At 41.5% G+C, this 17,207-nt stretch overlaps 2 protein-coding genes across 2 annotated transcripts; one reads left to right on the plus strand and one right to left on the minus strand.

The window, feature by feature from the left end:
* Positions 1-420: 420 nt before the first annotated feature.
* Positions 421-8,795, minus strand: bicral (BICRA like chromatin remodeling complex associated protein). The gene is made up of 11 exons (XM_023949450.2): positions 8,690-8,795; positions 7,917-7,962; positions 7,572-7,620; positions 7,410-7,475; positions 5,083-6,321; positions 4,945-5,010; positions 4,808-4,854; positions 4,559-4,704; positions 4,365-4,459; positions 2,985-3,087; positions 421-2,888 (listed from the first exon to the last, which is right to left on the minus strand). The coding sequence occupies exons 2-11, from the start codon at positions 7,955-7,957 to the stop codon at positions 2,377-2,379; spliced, it is 2,364 nt and encodes a 787-aa protein (XP_023805218.1). The 5' UTR covers positions 7,958-7,962; positions 8,690-8,795; the 3' UTR covers positions 421-2,376.
* Positions 8,796-15,479: 6,684 nt separating this feature from the next.
* On the plus strand, positions 15,480-16,828 carry tbcc (tubulin folding cofactor C). The gene has a single exon (XM_004084275.5). It carries the CDS (start codon positions 15,495-15,497, stop codon positions 16,578-16,580), a length of 1,086 nt encoding a protein of 361 aa, XP_004084323.3. The 5' UTR covers positions 15,480-15,494; the 3' UTR covers positions 16,581-16,828.
* Positions 16,829-17,207: the final 379 nt, after the last annotated feature.

Genomic DNA, 17,207 nt, shown 5'->3' on the forward strand with positions numbered 1-17,207 from the left:
TCTCCGTGAATTTGGTAAATTGTCATGGAAAATTAAGGTAGCAGTGATGGTGAGAACCTGGTACATAATGGTCATAAAAGCCGTTTTTTAAATGTTGCAAAAATGGATTATTGTAGTCCACTAGAGGCCACTGTTGTGTTGTATTACAGGAACTTATGAGGAAGTCCAGCTCCCATTCTGCTCATTTTCTCAGCTCTCCTTTGTTTCTGGCATCTTGAGTATTTATGTGAGCCAGAAGATCAAACTGATCAAATAAAACTTTAGCTGCTTCCTTCAGAAGGAAAACAGAAAGTCTGATGTCATCAGTATCTGTGATAAACCGGTTTTTATTCCATTCCTCAGTGCCAAATTTGGAGGACTTGCTGATTGTGCAAATGGATTTGCTTAGTGAAAGAAAGCAAAATAAGAACACACTTAAAATACTTAAAATGACTTTTATTGTCGACTGTTCTCGCCTTTGTAGTGAACACGTCAGCAAATGACACGACATTTTTCAAACTATTTTCTTGGCATTGCCATTCAGCCAACACAATAAAAATAATTTCCATTTTCCTAAGTTTTCCTTAAACAACCTTTTTTTCTTTTTAGTCAATACAAAAATTATAAATATTTTGTGTGTAACTTTTCATTTTTTATGCAAAACAATAAACTTCACAAACCATATAAACAACAGTGAAAATGGGTGCAGAAAAGAAATATCTGCAGAACAGACAGTATAGAGAAAGCACGGCGTGTTCCTACCAGAACCTGGAGGCCGAGATATGCATCCAAATCACGCGGCGTCATACAAGCGCACGACCTAAGTGCTACTGAGGCACAACATCTTGTAGCGGGCGATGGAACATCGGCGGACCCTCAAGTGTTTGACTTTTAAAGCAGAGAGCCTGGCTTCCTCTGCGGTTACTGGCCGCTGGTCAAACCGCGTTTGAGGCGAGATACAGGCGGGCTGTGACGGCCACTGGCACTTTCAGAATAAAAGAAACTAGAAAAGAACAGATCGCCACTTTCAAAGGCGGTCAGTCTACAAATGTAGCCAATCAGCAAACAGAAATGTGAAAGTCTGCAGAATCCACCTCAGGCTGGTTTCATAGATTAAAGTGAACCTTTGGTCCAGTGAGGAGTAAAAAAAAAAACACAATTTCTTCATTTTATCATAGTGCAGATTTATGATAGATATGTTCAGATCTGCGTTTTTTTCCTTTAGAAACCACTTGAAACACAGAGAATACAGATCCATGGAACAAGTCATATTTCTCATTTCTGAGGTTAATCTGGACTAAACTGCACTTTCTTTTGAGGATTTTGGTTTTTGCTGCTGTGGAAAAAAAGTGAGAAATGTTTGGACTCCAAAATAAAATAAAAAATACCAGTATAAGGAACAAACTGACAGAACCCAATTATAGATTTATAAAGCATAGATAAGCACAGGAATAATGCATAAAAGTATGCAGAAGGCAGACAGACATATGTACAATCGGTGACCCTCTGTGAGCGAATGAACAAATGTAACGCATCACCACAAACCAAATGACTTTTTTTCCCTTTAATGTCACTTCTAAAAATGAAGAAAAAAAGATTCATTTCATTAATCTTCCTCAATCTGAGGATTTAACCGTGCAGACACTTGCAAAGGAAGTAAGAAGAGAAACGCCACAGATTTGTCTGTACCGCAGGTTTTTCACGCCATCGAGATATAAAAAAAAAAACTGCTGCAACAAAAAAACAAAACAAAAAGCAGAGGAGAATGTCTGACAGGTTGGTTCTAAAAGATTTTGGTTCTGCTCCGTTCACATTCTGTGATGCCCCTCCCACCAAAGGCCTGTTTCTCATGAAACGGCGCTAAAACGGCGCTCTCCTTAGTGCAATTTATCTGCATGAACTTGGAAAAAATGTCACAGGTCTACTGAACGCACCCGTGATGCAGGAGGGAAAAGAGTGTGTAGAACTTTCAGCATGTAAACACTTCCATGTATTATTAGGCACAGAGCCCCCCCTCCTCCGCGTCATCCTCCCTGTGGCGGGGCAAAGACAGACGGACACACTGAGGTGGTGCGTGAAGGGGGGAACACTTGCATACAGGACTTTTGCAGAACCTACTGCTTTAAAATAAAATCTAAAAAAGAAACATTTATAAATGCACTGCATTGCACACATTCCCGGATCTTTATAGGTAAGTGCCCGTCTTCACCGTGAGGATTTGCCCACTTGGGCAAAAATGCCTCCAAATCCTTCAGAACGCAGGTGCTACATGGCTGCATATCGAAACCATGGCAAGCGGGGCTGAAGGGGGATGGGGTGGGGGCAAACCCTGCCTTCACACAGGAGTTTGACCGAAAAACACAAACAAGCTCCAATCAAACGTCAGATATGAAGGTCTTAACATTCCAGGATGCTGTTGACTGCTGCCTCCAAAGCAGAGTCCGTTTCGGGGTGAGGCGGCGAGGCCAGCGGCGGCGAGGCCAGCGGCGGCGAGGCCAGCGGCGGCGAGTACTGCGGCTGGGCGGGGTGGGGGGACAGCTTCTGCGGCAGCTGGTAGTGAGTCTGTCCTCCTGCTGGAGTCAAGTGCGATACTTTACCGTGGTGGTGACTGTTTGCAGTGATCAGGCAGTTGCTGGCGCTGCCGCTGGACCCAACGTCCTGTTGGGATCTCTTCAGATCCAACATCCTCCTGCTTTCTGACGGGGAGTGGAGTCTTGGGCTCGAGCCTGATCCTCCATCTCCACCCCCTCCCGGGTCTCCAAACCCCGACTGAGAGTCTGTCCTGTATGACGGCTCCACCGAGCCTCGTTCTGATTGATCCCAGTTACAGCTGGTTGCTGGCGTAGAGGGTGAGGGGTCCTTGAAAAGTTTGGATTTCGTCCCACAACAGAACTCTTCAAGGAAGGAATCTGGGAGCCATGAAAGATAACAGCACAAAAAACAAAACAAAAAATCAACAAAACAAAGATAGATTTAATTGGGCTGCATTTGGTTCCGTGTTATACCTGGATCCACGAGCACCATGCGCTTGTCCTGTGACAGGTTGCCGCGTTCCTCTTGGTTGAAGGTCCTGTCAATCATCACTATTTCTGACGATGGACTGGAATTCTGCAGGAACAAGAACCGCCCTTAAACATGGGGGAGTTTTATAGTTCCCAAAGAAAAATCAATGTCTAATCAGACTTGAAGTCTCTCTTTTTCTCTATTTTAGAAGACTTTAAAATTAGTCTTTTATTTAAGATTATTCATTCATCTTCTTCCGTTTTGTCCCTTACGGGGCTGCTGGAGCCTATCCCAGCCACTTGTGGGCGAAGGCAGGGGACACCCTGGACTGTTCACCAGTCTGTCGCAGGATGGAGTGTCCACAATCACCCACGCACTCTCACATTCACACCTAGGGACAATTTCGATTACTTAACTAACCTATGAAGCATATTTTTGGACGGTGGGAGGAAGCCGGAGTCTCCGGAGAAAACCCACGTATGCACATATATTTAGGATGATTTTGCAAAAATCAAAACATCTGTGTTGTTTTCTAGGACATGGTAGTTATTTAAAATTTGAGTTTTAGGCACGACTGTTGGCTTTGAGCAACTCAGCCCCCCCTATCCCTCTCTGTTACCGAGAGCTCTGGGTTTACACTCTCTCCTGCTAGCTTACACCCCCTCACACCCCCAACCTGACATCATCGGTGCAATCAAAAATGAGCAGTATTGGAGCTATCCAGATGTACAGTTATGAGCCAGATTCCAGCTCAGTCGAGGAAAACAAAGACGTACATGGATCTATTTGTCTGCAGTGTGACCCGCCCATTTGTATTTTCTTTTCAAAGGTATTTTTCATCTGCTCAGAAATTAAATTAAATTTGTCCTCCATCATCAGAAAAAGGTTACAAGAAAATGTTAAAAACATCTTAAATCCACTGTTTGTTTTTTAGAGTGAAGACTTTTTCTGCTTAACTTTAAAGCATTTTGGTAGCATGTGATGAAGGGTTACTCTTTAGCTTCATGTTCGTTTTCAAATATTTGGTTAAAGGTTGAACATTTTTATCGGTTTGCTCCCTGTCCAAGCTCTCAGCGGGGAGGGGAAGGCGAGCGGGGTCGCCCCATGCCAACAGTCCCACCCGCAGGGTGTTTTTTTTACTTCCTAAAAACAGAACAAATATCATTAAGGGACCAATAGGAACGCTTTTACAAAAGATCAAAAGAGGATTGGCGATTGTTTTAATGGAGAACTAACTACTCTGAACAGCAAATTATTCTATTGGTTATTTGTTTATATGGCAAATGGCAAACTAAACCAATAAACCAAACCAAAAAAATTTATCCCAAAACGTTTACAATCTTTGGAGTACCATAAAAAACCCAAGGACTTCAATCCCATACCTCTGCTTCTACTATTAGTAGTCGTCTGTATTTGTTAACCATGGCCTGGGTCCTCTTCAGTACCTGAGATGCAACAGCCTCAAACTCCTCATCCACTGGATTCAGAGGCAAAACAATATTTCAGTTAAACGTTACCCTGTCAAATCCCATTTGGAATCTGCCTCCCTGTCGGGTCAACTGCTTTGAATCTGTACCTTGAGTGAACTCATCCTGGCTGGGCGGGGCCCCCTGGAGAACATGGTAGGAGAGGAGTCTGAGCAGGGCGTCATCAATCGAGGTGAACTTGCGCCGTTCGGGGTTCTGAACTCCAATGTGATCTTTCCTCAACTGTTGTAAGAGTCTTTAAACAGTAAGAAAAGAAAGACAAACTTGGTCTAAAACTGAACCAGAATTAAAGTTTTTAGGCCACCCAAAAAGAATCAAATAAAACCAAGAAAACTCACATTTCTCCCCTTGTGGATGGAGGAACAGTCCTCTTTTGTGCATATATCTGTGAATGAAAACCATAACTATCATCTATCACGGACTTTTTTTAAATATTTTGTTACTCAAAATAGGAAAGAGTACATAAAAAATGTACCTCAGAGTTTTGTGTACCATGGATATTGCTGAGTTGTGTCTGCTTTGATAAAGTTGATGAAAAGTTCTGAAAAATAAAGTCTCGTTGGTCGGGCAGGAGTTTATTGGCAACAAAAGAGAACATTGAGACACGGCTTACCTGTCTGTAGTCTTGTTCCTGTGTTGTGTTGCCAGGTAAAGGGGACAAAGAAGAGGAGTTCGGAGTTTGAGTCACTAGAAGGCGCTGGACGGCACAACTTGCTGTTTGGCCATGGCCAGCGATCCCTGCTGTGGCCGGACCAATCAAAGTCAGCCGTCCAGGTGTGCACGACGTCTGCACTGGGGTGGTGCTGGCGCAAGAAACTCCACTCCAGGTCTGAGTAACAGTCCCTCCGATCGGACTGGCACTTACGACTGCCTTATTGAGAATGAGTGGAGCTCCTGGTGCGCTGAAGTTGTGAGCTGACACGATCTGCACTGTGTTCTGATTGTTGGGGTCGACGGGGCCATTTTGGATGCTGCTGGACTGAGGGAGCGGCAGTGAACTGGGCACCAGAAACTGCCCAGGTGTTAGGTTTGTCTGAGCAGCAACCTGTTGCTGTTCCATTTGCTGCTGCACCACAATGGGGCCATTGGTGGCATACTGTACCCCAGCAGCACTATTAGTGTTTACATTAGCCACAGAGGTGGGTGCAGGCTGAAGGCCGAGGCTGTAGACCGTCTGAGCACTTGCTTGAGTCGGTTTAGGCTGAATTGGCCTGACAACAGTCTGGGTTCCTCCAGGCCCTCTCTGAATAATGATGTTCTGAAGAGGAATATTTTTGACAGGTAAACCAACTTGATTTGCCTGCCCCTGGGTAGGGGCAAACACCTGACCCCCCGTCACAGTCCCTGTTGAAGCTCCTGGCACTCCTGGCCTTAACACAATCTGTGGAGTCCGTTCCATGCTATTCAGAGTCATCACGCCACCACCGGTTCCAAACGAGCCCAGCACCTGTATATGCTGAGCAGATCCGTTGGGCAGTGAGGACATTCCTTGCAGTACCTGTCCTGCTGGAAACGCAGCAGTACCTGTTGTGACGACCCCCACCCCGCCCCCATAATTCCCAGAGACCAGCTGGGAGGGAAAGGAAATGGGAGCTTGCACAAGGGTGGGAGCGGGCTGAGAGTCCAGCAAGGCCTCCTGGGCCAGCGTCTGCTCTGTGATGTCTGCCTCCAACAGAGACTTCTGGAGAATGTCGAAGGGTTGGTCTTCACCCTCAAGATCAACCCCATCAAGGGAGTTCCCAGTCTCCAGTTCATTTTCAATGAAGGAAAGATTGCCGGAGAGCTGGAGGCCTGCCTCACCAGAGTCTTCGCCAAAGTCATCCATTGAAGAGGAGCCATCCTTAGAGCCGGCCTGAATGCCACAAAAAGAAAGAAGACATCTTTAGGCTAAAACATAATACAATGAAAGCTTATGTTTTGGTTTTATAGTCTTTTAAATGTGTATCTGTGTATATTTGGAAGGAAGTGGTTTTTATAAAACTTAAATGAAGCAATAAAAATGTAAATATAAGGGGCATGAGATTTGATCCTTGAGGTACACCACAACTTAATTACAGTTATGGGCACACAGAAGACTTATTGATTAGCAAAAAAGGAGCTATGTATTTAATAAGAACTAGACAAGTAAGTATGTTAAAATATGTTCTTTAAGGATCCTAATAAAAATATCAGCTATGTCGAAAGTACTTGGAGATCTTAAAAGATCTAGTTAGGTGCAACACACCAATGAAGACTTGACAAATATTTTATTTCAGAATCTAACTTTATGTTTTAAAAATTGAAATTACGCAATACATTTTAGTTCTACATAAGCTATACTTTTTATGCAAGTTGTTTAAAGCATTCAGACTGGAAAAATCCATTGGTCCGGACCTAGTCCGCTTAATTTGGTCCAGATCAGGTCCTGAACCTTGCATTTGATCCGTATTCAGACTGCCCTCAAGGGGATTTTCTAGTTACGGACTAAAGCTTGTAAACAAAACCATGTGACTAAAGATCTCTTCACTTATTGGTCACCTTTGTGCCATGGCTGTCACTTAAATTGCACTGTAGGACCTCAGATCGCATATGTACCATGGACTTAACATAGAAACTGGCCGCCTCTGCCGCACAAATTGCGTTAGGCCCCTTGTGTCAAGCTCTTCACTCATCCAAGACACAGCTGTCATCATCAGAAAGGGGGGATTGAGGGCGGAGCTAGTTAGCTCAGCACCAAAAGCCACACCCATGTAGATGTTTTGGAAACAGTAGCTAAATATAAACATGATATATGGCTTTTTAAGACATTTAGGCTGTGGGATTTTGGTTAAAAACGTCATAATCATAATTAAAACACCACTGGGAACATTTAAATAAAATTAAAAAAAGTTGTTATGGGAGACTAAAGAACTTCAAGATAGCTTTTGGAGTGACGTCACAGCAGCACCGGACTATACTCACTGTGTCGTTACCAAAGAACGACCCGTCTGACCCATAAGCTGCATTTGTCACGTCATCCTCTTCAATCTGTTAAAAATAATAATAATAGAAAGTCAGTCAATCCTCAAGTATGTGCACATCAGTTGTATATCTGATGAAAAAGAATATTTGGACACCACTCACAGTCTTGCTGTTGTCACCATGGAGATAATCATTAAGTGCATCAACATCTCTGTAAAAAAAGGAGACATTTAGGAGCCAATCAGTAAGAATAAACCATATTTACATTTCACATAGCTTTAGAAATGTCTGAATTTGCCTCTTAGGAAAATACTAGCATGGCCTTATACATTATTTGACTTCAAATTGAAAGACAGGCTCTTACATTTTAGTAGCTTACAGTGATATACAAATCACCCAACATGGTCATGAAGGCATTGTTTATTGTCAACACCTTTAATGCAGTAATTCAGAGAAGTGTGGCGTGGAAATAAAAGTTCATTACAGGTATGTGAGAATTTATTTTACCCTAAAATATCCAGAAGACGGCGATCATCGTCATCATCCATGACACCTGAAACAGTACGCAGGGACGGTAGAAGATATGGATGGGTGAATATGCTGGGTTTGTGTGACAGGAAGTATGAGAAGTATTCAACTTTTGACAACAGGTTTGGGCTGTTTAAGCTGCAGGGTTTTAGCATGAATATGTTTGTGTCTGTGTGAGATCTAACTCACAGATTTCCAGAAGGAAGCATGGATTCAGTCATTTAACAGCCTCTATGTGACAGGCAGGGCTGCAGGGGGAGACACTGTGTTGTGTGAGACACGGAAAGGTGAGTGGGTGAAGGAAGGGGTGTGGAAAGCAACATTTGTTATTCAGTACACAAGTGAAGGACAGGGCGGTATTCAACCCCTCCTACAACTGCTGCAGACAAACTTCCCCCTCAGTAGCCATGTCTGTCCCACACAAAGTTGTGTTTATGTACAGTGAAAATGGCCTTTTAGGGTTTAAATAAGTCACTTTTACTCATTTAGCTTTTTGCTACATTGAAAAGCTTTATGCTCCAACTTTGCAGCCATACTTACACATAAAGAGGGCAGGAAATATATATATATATTTCTTAAATGCAGAACCACTAACTGTTTAAATATTTTAAAAGCAGCTTAGTTAAGTTGGGATATTTGTCTGACACTAAAAGGTTACACGTTTATATTTAAAATCATACAGAACTCCAGACAAATTGTTCTTGGTGTGATTTGCGTGTGAAACAACTGCAGTGCTACAAAATGGCTGTTACCACGCCATGGGCTGCTTCTGCAGCTGAACCACGGGCAGCCGCCATCTTTGAATGAGGAGAACAAAGACTGAGTGGGGTGTTGCACTAAAAGCTGTTTCCTTCGACTACTTTGAGTCTAGACGACAGAGGGGGGGGTCTAAAGTTAAAAGATATTTATTGAAATATTCCTTAAAAATCATTTAGTTGGTGACTGACACGAAAAAAGACGACGAATAGTTATTGCGAACGGGTTAAATGTTTAAAAAGGACCAACCCATTGTCGGCCTTTCTACCAAAAACTAGCAAACAAAATACGGGTATTTTTATTTCTTAAACGCCTTTACAACGATATAAAAAAAAACAGTTTATGTAGTACTGTAGTTAACATTCTACTTAAGCGTGCTATAATAAAAATGAAGCTAGGCGGAGGTGCAAATTTGACTGACAATAATAAGACACAATTATGACTAACCTACAACTATCCCCTCAACAAGACCACTGGTTAACTCGACACATTTAAACACGTTTATCCAGTTTAATGCTCCAAGTCACGGTCTAAAAGATTCACATTTAGCTTCCATTTTGCGACGAGAAAAGACACGCTTCGACTGCAGGATTTCACAACTTGTTAGTGTTCGGAGCTCGCAAGTTTAATGTCCCAAAATAGACGGATTCGCCAGAATGGTAATCGCATTCAAGCTGCATAAAACGCCCGTCGCCGCTGACGTGCTCCTTCTTCCTCTGTTGGGGAGGCTTTCATTTGTCCTCGATGAGGCTCATCTGCCAACACGAAAAACGTCACATTTGTATCGACATGCCGAACCGAAAGCTTTAAATCTGGACGGTGAAGTTGAGCCAGTCCACGTCCCACTTGGACTGCTCTCCAGGCTGGACGCCACATTTTGCAGTAAAACCGTCGGCCTATTCTTGTTGCTTTGGTTAGCTAGCCGCAGTGTCGACGACGCCTATTTCGAAAACGCAGGCTCCATTCCTTCGAAAAAGCTAAGACTGAACCGCGTCGAGCTATAAATATTTATCCCGATTAGCATAACATAAAGACGACTCAAATAGGCAAACCCTTTACTCCTGTCTCACTCCTCTTGAAACCCAATATCTCCATTTGGCAACTTTTAATTTGCTCCCCCCTCCTTCTCCTCCTCCTCCTTCTCCCTCTCCCACTCATATATTTTTCTCACTGTCCCTGTTCTGTCTCGGATAGATTTTTCTCCCCGCTCAAACTCTCTTCCCTCCCTGAAGGAAGGGAGGAAGGAGCTTGTGTGTGCTTTTTCCTTGAAATTTTTATCACAAAATTATAATACACTCAAAGGGGAACTCACCGTCATGAAAAAGCAGTGTCTTGTCAACGGGGTTTCCTCGCCATCACCGCACGGGTCGTTGGGGGTAGTGCACACAACCAAATCCCTGTGGCTCAACCACCGCATAGATATGAATGGAAAATACACACATATGGACAGGACACTGGGAAAGTCACAGTTTGATATTAATATTGATTATCTAAAAAAAAAAATCACAATTATTTAAAAACAAAAAAAAAACTATCGTTAAGAGCTATCTATAACTTAACAGTAGAGGGCGGAACTGGGTTTACAACACCTTGACGTTGCTCAGATATTAAAATTTGACTGTAAGACAGTGCTGTAATAGTGTTAGCATTTTTTTGTGTTGCTTAGTTTGGAGTTATATATTGAAAACACTAAAAACATACTTGATCACATGAATTATATTATTATATGAATTATATATATATATATATATATATATATATATATACATACACACACACACACACACACAAACTTGGATGGTTATAAATAAGTATAAAAAATAAAGTATTTTTACAAAATATTCTTCAAACACAATGCATTGTGGCCTATGTCTGCCAATCGATTGAGCTTTGATCCACACTGGTTTTTCGCAGAGACTTATAGGAAATATCCAGGGCCCTGGATATTGGAATTACAGGGGTTGGATCAGAATTCCTTCACTTCAGAATTTCCTTCAGAATTCAATCACTGTGGATTGGTTTCAACATGGCGGCTGCACCTGTAACAGGAAGCAATGGTGAGGGATTTGGCCTCATTTCCCGAGGGCTGGAGGTAAGGCATTTTCTATGGGTGACGTCATACTACGATCCGTCCGTTACAGTATATGGTCCGAATTTACAATTCCAAAATTGAGTGCCCTAAAAATTTCCCAGAAGTCTCTGCGAAAGACCAGTAGGCATCGATGCTCACTAGATTGGAGAAAATAGACCACAATTCATTGCGTTTAACAATTTTTGCAAAAACAAATGTATTTAAATGTTTTTTTCTTTATAAACCATCAATGTTTCCATCTGAACACAGGGTATTCATTAATAGTCATCATAAAACGCTCATATTAATTAGATTTTCACTTCGTGAAATTGGTGTTTAAAAATATAGATATATATTGTTTAAAAATATATATAGGGCTGCACGGTGGCGCAGTGGTTAGCAAGAAGGCCCACGGTTCAATTCCCGGCTGGGGGACCCACAACAGAACATCAATGGGGGGGCATGTGGAGTTTGCACGTTCTCCCCGTGCATGGTGGGCCCTCTCCGGGGACTCCAGCTTCCTCCCACTGTCCAAAAATATGCTTCATAGGTTAATTGGAAACTCTAAATTGTCCCTAGGTGTGAGAGTGAATGTGTGATTGTGGCCCTGCGACAGACTGGCGAACAGTCCAGGGTGTCCCCTGCCTTCGCCCACAAGTGGCTGGGATAGGCTCCAGCAGCCCAGTGAGCTCGAAGGGGACAAAATGAATGAAAAAAATGAAATATATATATATATGAGCATGGTGTACAAAGTACTTTTAAAGTCAAAGGCACTACACTGTCCCGCTTTACATAGTTTTGTAGTAGTTGTAGAATTTCGACATGGTCACAGCTTTGGACAGCACTACAAAAGGGCGCATACACTATAGTGCACTTTGTAGTGAGTATGAAAGGAATTCAGACAGAGCCTAGATTTACGTTAAAAGTGTCTAACAGGTGGTATGCTGAATTTTGGAAAGATTTAATATTTATTGTTTTATTAAATTCCACCATGCTTAGTTTAAGCCAATTAAAACCTTTTTTTTCTCTATGTTATTTGCTTATGAGCAAATTAAAAGAATACTTTTGTTTTGCAATATACAAATCATATATCGAACCAAGACAAGATGGTAACCCAAACATCAAGGTTTGAACTGAACCATAGTACGTAATCATTTTTAGTTGAATTATTAGGAAAAAGTAGTTCACTCTCTTGGCTCCAACAGGTTGTGTTTATTAATCATTATTTTTTTTTCTAACGTTTTTGTTCCAGGGATGCACAATGATTGGTATCCAGAGATAATGGCATCAAAGAGTTAGAAGTAATTTCTGCTGGAATCAGCCAGTATAATTATTACTGCAAAAATGTTTTGCTGATTTAGTCAAGCTTAGATCATACAATCAAAATGAATGCATCTGTGAGACTGCAACACACTTAATCTAGTTTGGATCCTGGAAGTGTTTTTGAGGGTTTGACGACAGACAAAAACTTGCTGCAGCATTGGTAAAGCTGCATTGACATCTATGATGGTGAACAGCATAAATTTGATGATAAAAAGGTTGTTTTGACTTTAAAACAGGACAGTCGTATCAGTTTCAGCTCACATGTATCTAAAAAATGTACTGAAAATTATTAAAATCCCATAATGTGCATTCTCATTTATTATAGACAGTAGTATAGAAATTCTGGCCAAAAAGAAAGAAATGTTCCTTTTTATTCTGTATGTTTTCTTATTTTTTTTTCCAGTTCATTCATCCATCCATCCATCCATCCATCCATCCATCCATCCATCCATCCATCCATCCATCCTTCCATCCATCCATCCATCCATCCTTCCATCCATCCATCCATCCTTCCATCCATCCTTCCATCCATCCATCCATCCATCCATCCATCCATCCATCTTCTTCTGCTCTTCCAGGACAGTGTCACGTAGGGCAGGAGTCTAAGCAAAGATACTTAGATTTTATTCTATTTCACAGGTTTTGGACTACAAACAGGTTTAACCAGCACTAATTTTTCAGTAGTAATACATTTTAGATACAGTTACAATACGGTTGGATGGTTTTTTTTTTTTGGTATGGATACATTGTAAAAACATGAGGGATTACATTTCACTCCTTTTTTTTTAATGTTCTGTCAAATACTGACAAATACTTATATTGGCAATTGTTAATATTGGATCATTTAAAATAAAATTTCCGAGTTTAGTAATAAAACAGAAAACAATACGTAACAATTTTGGCTTTGTAGTCTAGTATATTTTCTAAAAGTTTCTTCTTAAGTGCCAGCACTTGGGTTTTTTCTACCAAAAACTTAAAGTGCAAAAACAAAACTTTAGAATGGTATTTTTTTAAATAAAACATTTTTTCTTTTTCAAGAAAAAAGGGAATGGACTGCAAAGAAAAAATGCATAATTTTTGTTGGACTATTCCAATTAACTTTGAGTCGGAAAATGTAATTGCACAATTAATTCCACAAATGTAGTCAAATCTATTATTTTTCATCTATCTGTTCACCTTTTACTGTCACAAAAATGGTTTGCGTGTTGTATTATTTTGTCTTTGTAATTTTATTGTGGGAATCAAATCAAATCAAATCAAATCAACCTTTATTTACATAGCACTTTTTCAACAACATATGTCACTCAAAGTGCTGTGCATAAAATACAATAAAATTTAAAAACAAGATGACAAGACAAACCGTGCGACAACCCCCCCCCCCCCCCCGCAAAAACACACACACACACACACACACACCCACACACACACACACATCAATAAATAAATAAATAAATGAATAAATAAATTAAAAAAGTGATAAAATGATAGAATGTAGAGACCAGGCTTTGTCCTGAAGTGGGGAAACGATATTTTGGGGACATGTCCACACCAGCGACCCCCCAACCCAAGTTCACGGAGAACACTACCACAGAACCCCCCAGATCCGATCAAAAGAGTCAGACCCAGGAGACCCCACTGCAGCGTCCCCGCTCACTGAGAAGGGTCAGTCACTGATGTGGAGGTTCCCTCAGAGGAAAACACTGGAGTGTAATAAAATGTAAAAGGAATAAAATTAAAATATGTATAAAACATGGACAAAAAACAAATAATTACATGAACCTTAATAGGCATATGAAATAGTAAGAGCGACTTAAAAATTAATAGGATAAATAAATGTATTTACATACACATATAAAACTAGTTAAAAGAAAAATAAATAAATAATTAAAATATTTAAAAAAAAAAAATTAAAATCCTAAAATTCAACTAAAAGCTAAATTAAAAAGGTAGGTCTTAAGCCTTCCTTTAAAAACATGAACAGTCTCTGCGGCCCTTAGGCTCTCTGGGAGGCTGTTCCACAGGCGAGGTCCGTAAAAACTGAATGAGGCCTCGTCGTATGTTTTTGTTCTTACTTTTGGAATAACCAAAAGGCCTGTATCAGAGGACCTCAGGGTCCGCGAGGGCTCATACTTTAAAATCATGTCAGATAAATATGAAGGCCCGAGACCATAAAAACATTTGTAAACCAATAAAAGAACTTTAAAATCAATTCTGAATTGCACAGGGAGCCAATGCAGCGATCTTAAAACTGGTGTAATGTGTTCCCGCCCCCTGGTCCTCGTCAACACGCGTGCTGCTGAATTTTGCAGCAGTTGAAGATTTGATATTCTTGTTCTGGGAAGACCAGAGAGCAGGGCATTACAATAATCTAATCTGCTGGTAATAAAAGCATGCATTAGCACCTCTGTACTGGCAAGAGAGAGAAACGGGCGGACTCTGGCTATATTTTTTAGATGATAAAATCCTGTTTTTGTGATATTTTTAATTTGTGGGATAAAAGTCATCTCAGAGTCAAAAATGACACCCAGGTTTCTCACACACTGAGAAGTTTTGTAATTCTTTAGTTTAGATAAAACTATCTCTCTCTTGTCTTCAGAACCGATCACTAAAACCTCTGTTTTGTCCTGGTTTAGCTGTAGGAAGTTCTCTGCCATCCATGACTCAATGTCTAAAATGCATTTTAAGAGTGTGTTGACCGACTCTTCGTCATCAGGAGACACAGCGATGTAGAGTTGAGTGTCATCAGCATAGCTGTGGAAACAAACGCCATGCCTCCTGATGACGTCCCCCAGTGGCAACATATATAGATTAAAAAGTAGTGGGCCTAAAATTGAACCTTGGGGGACCCCACAGTTGATGTCGAAGACCCTTGAGGAGCAAGTATCCATACTTACGTAAAAACTTCGATCTGTGAGATAGGAATAAAACCACTTTAGTACGGTACCAGAGATGCCCAAACCTCTCAGTCTGTTGAGTAAAATACTGTGATCTACAGTGTCGAAAGCAGCACTGAGATCCAGTAGTACCAGAACTGAGAGTTTCTGACAATCCAGGTTACATCTAATATCATTGACTATTTTAACAAGGGCCGTCTCTGTGCTGTGGTTTGTCCTAAAACCAGATTGATATTTTTCAAATATGTTATTTCTATTTAAAAACTCATTAAATTGGATTAAAACAGTTTTTTCAACCATTTTACTTAAAAATGGCAAGTTGGATACTGGACGATAATTGTTATAGTTGTTTGGATCTAAATTACTCTTCTTCAGAAGAGGCCTCACCACTGCCGTTTTAAAGGCAGCAGGGAAGACACCTGTCTGAAGAGAATAATTTACTATATTTAAAAGCTCAGACTCAAAGAATAAAGTACATTTAAATAAAATCTAACTCCGAACCACCAGGGGGCGATGTTCGCCCCTAAATGTCAAACGGAAGTTACTAAAGAACTCTTCCGGGTAAGCAGTACGCATGTCAATATGGATAAAGTAAACCAGGAAAATTGTGTACAAGGCGATTTCAACGCGTCTAAAGTACACGAGCGACTGGAAAAACGGCATCAGGCGAGATTCGAGGATACCGAGCGGAGGAAAGAGGCCAAAGAGAGTCAGTCTGTCAGCGAAGAAAAGAGCGAGTATTTCTCCAGCACTTTCTACAGTCAGAAGGCTGGAATCGATGAGCTGCTGTCCGGCTGCGCTGGGGCCGACAGAGCAGTGGTGACCCAGAAACTGGAGGAGGCGACGAACAAGACGCTGCAGCTGCAGAAGTTTCTGAATGACAGCATGTTGTTCCTAACGCAGTATGAGCTAATGAAAGCGCAGGGTGCTCTGCAGAAGCTCCAGACCACCATCGCTGAGATTAGGGAGGAGGCTCTACCCAAGAAGAAGTTCACCTTTCGAGCTCGCACCAAAGCAGCAGATAGAGGTCCAGCCACAGCTCAACATGCACCTCCAGCTGACACAGGAGTCACCAAGGTGGATGGGGCACCACCCTCAGACCTTTGCGGCTTCTCTAACATGAGCAATGAGGTCTTAATAAAGACAGCAGAGGAGCTCCAGAGCCGAGACGTGTTGCTGTCTCACCTGACCAACTGTAAGGTCCGTCTGTTTGGTTCTCCCAGCACCGTGCACCTGAAACACATCAGCAGCTGTGAGATCCTGTGTGGGCCGGTCTCCACCTCAGTGTTCGTGGATCACTGCAGCAGCAGCACCCTGGCCTTCGCCTGCCAGCAGCTGCGGACGCACAACGCCACAGACACGCAGGTGTACCTGCACGTCACCAGCCGAGCCATCATCGAGGATTGCAGCGGACTGAGCTTCGCCCCGTTCTCCTGGACTTATCCAACTATGGAGCAGGATTTCACTGTTTCGGGTCTAGATCGAAACAGAAATAACTGGAACCAGGTGGATGATTTCAATTGGCTGGCTGCAGGAACACACTCCCCAAACTGGACTGTTATTCCAGAAGAAGAAAGAAAAACCACTTGGTACCTTTAAAAATAACACATTAACCTTTTAGTGTTTGCATTAGCATGACAGTCGAAGCATCACATTAACTGCTTTCAGACCATATTTAAATGTCTGTTGTGATGTAGTTCAGTTCCGAAAATCACAAAATGTCCATGTGTTCTTTCTAGGGTTGTTCTGCTCTACAATAGTTCAGGATGTAAGACAGAATTCATGTGCTTAAAATGACTCATTCTGTCCACACAGATCTGTTAAATAAACAATAAGTCTCCAAAACACTCTCTTTTTTTTGTCATTCTCTTGTTTGCTGACTAAATTCGTTTTCACTAAAGCTTAGTACTTTTTTATTTAAGGAATGTAGCACTTAGCAATTTTCCTCCAAAACAATTAATGAACAAACATTTTCTGAGTTCCAGAAAAATATTTGTATTTAGGATGCTTCTGGCGAAGAACAGAGAAAGTTAGGAGCTGCATTTTGTCTTTGTGGTTCTAGGTAAAGTCAATGACAGGATTTATAGAGAGGGGATGAGGAAGTCCACAGTGGCAGAGAAGTTTAGGGTGTGGTGAGATGTTTTGTTGGGGTGTATAGAGTTTAAGGTGGAGGTGGGATTGCACCAAGGATCAGCTTTGAGCTCCTATCGTTTGTGTGGTGATGGA

The sequence above is a fragment of the Oryzias latipes genome, chromosome 19, assembly GCF_053564925.1.
Source record: "Oryzias latipes strain Hd-rR chromosome 19, Olatipes_Hd-rR_3.1".
NCBI lineage: Eukaryota > Metazoa > Chordata > Actinopteri > Beloniformes > Adrianichthyidae > Oryzias > Oryzias latipes.

What these genes read in the sequence shown, in the direction of transcription:
- bicral (XM_023949450.2), bottom strand. Translation starts at nt 7,957, where the DNA reads ATGGATGATGACGATGATCGCCGTCTTCTGGATATTTTAGG. An exon ending in CGTTCTTTGGTAACGACACA is followed by an intron (nt 6,322 to 7,409) that starts GTGAGTATAGTC and finishes TGTGGCATTCAG; the next exon opens with GCCGGCTCTAAGGATGGCTC. An exon ending in CCAGGATGAGTTCACTCAAG is followed by an intron (nt 4,460 to 4,558) that starts GTACAGATTCAA and finishes CTCTGAATCCAG; the next exon opens with TGGATGAGGAGTTTGAGGCT.
- tbcc (XM_004084275.5), top strand. Translation starts at nt 15,495, where the DNA reads ATGTTCGCCCCTAAATGTCAAACGGAAGTTACTAAAGAACTCTTCCGG.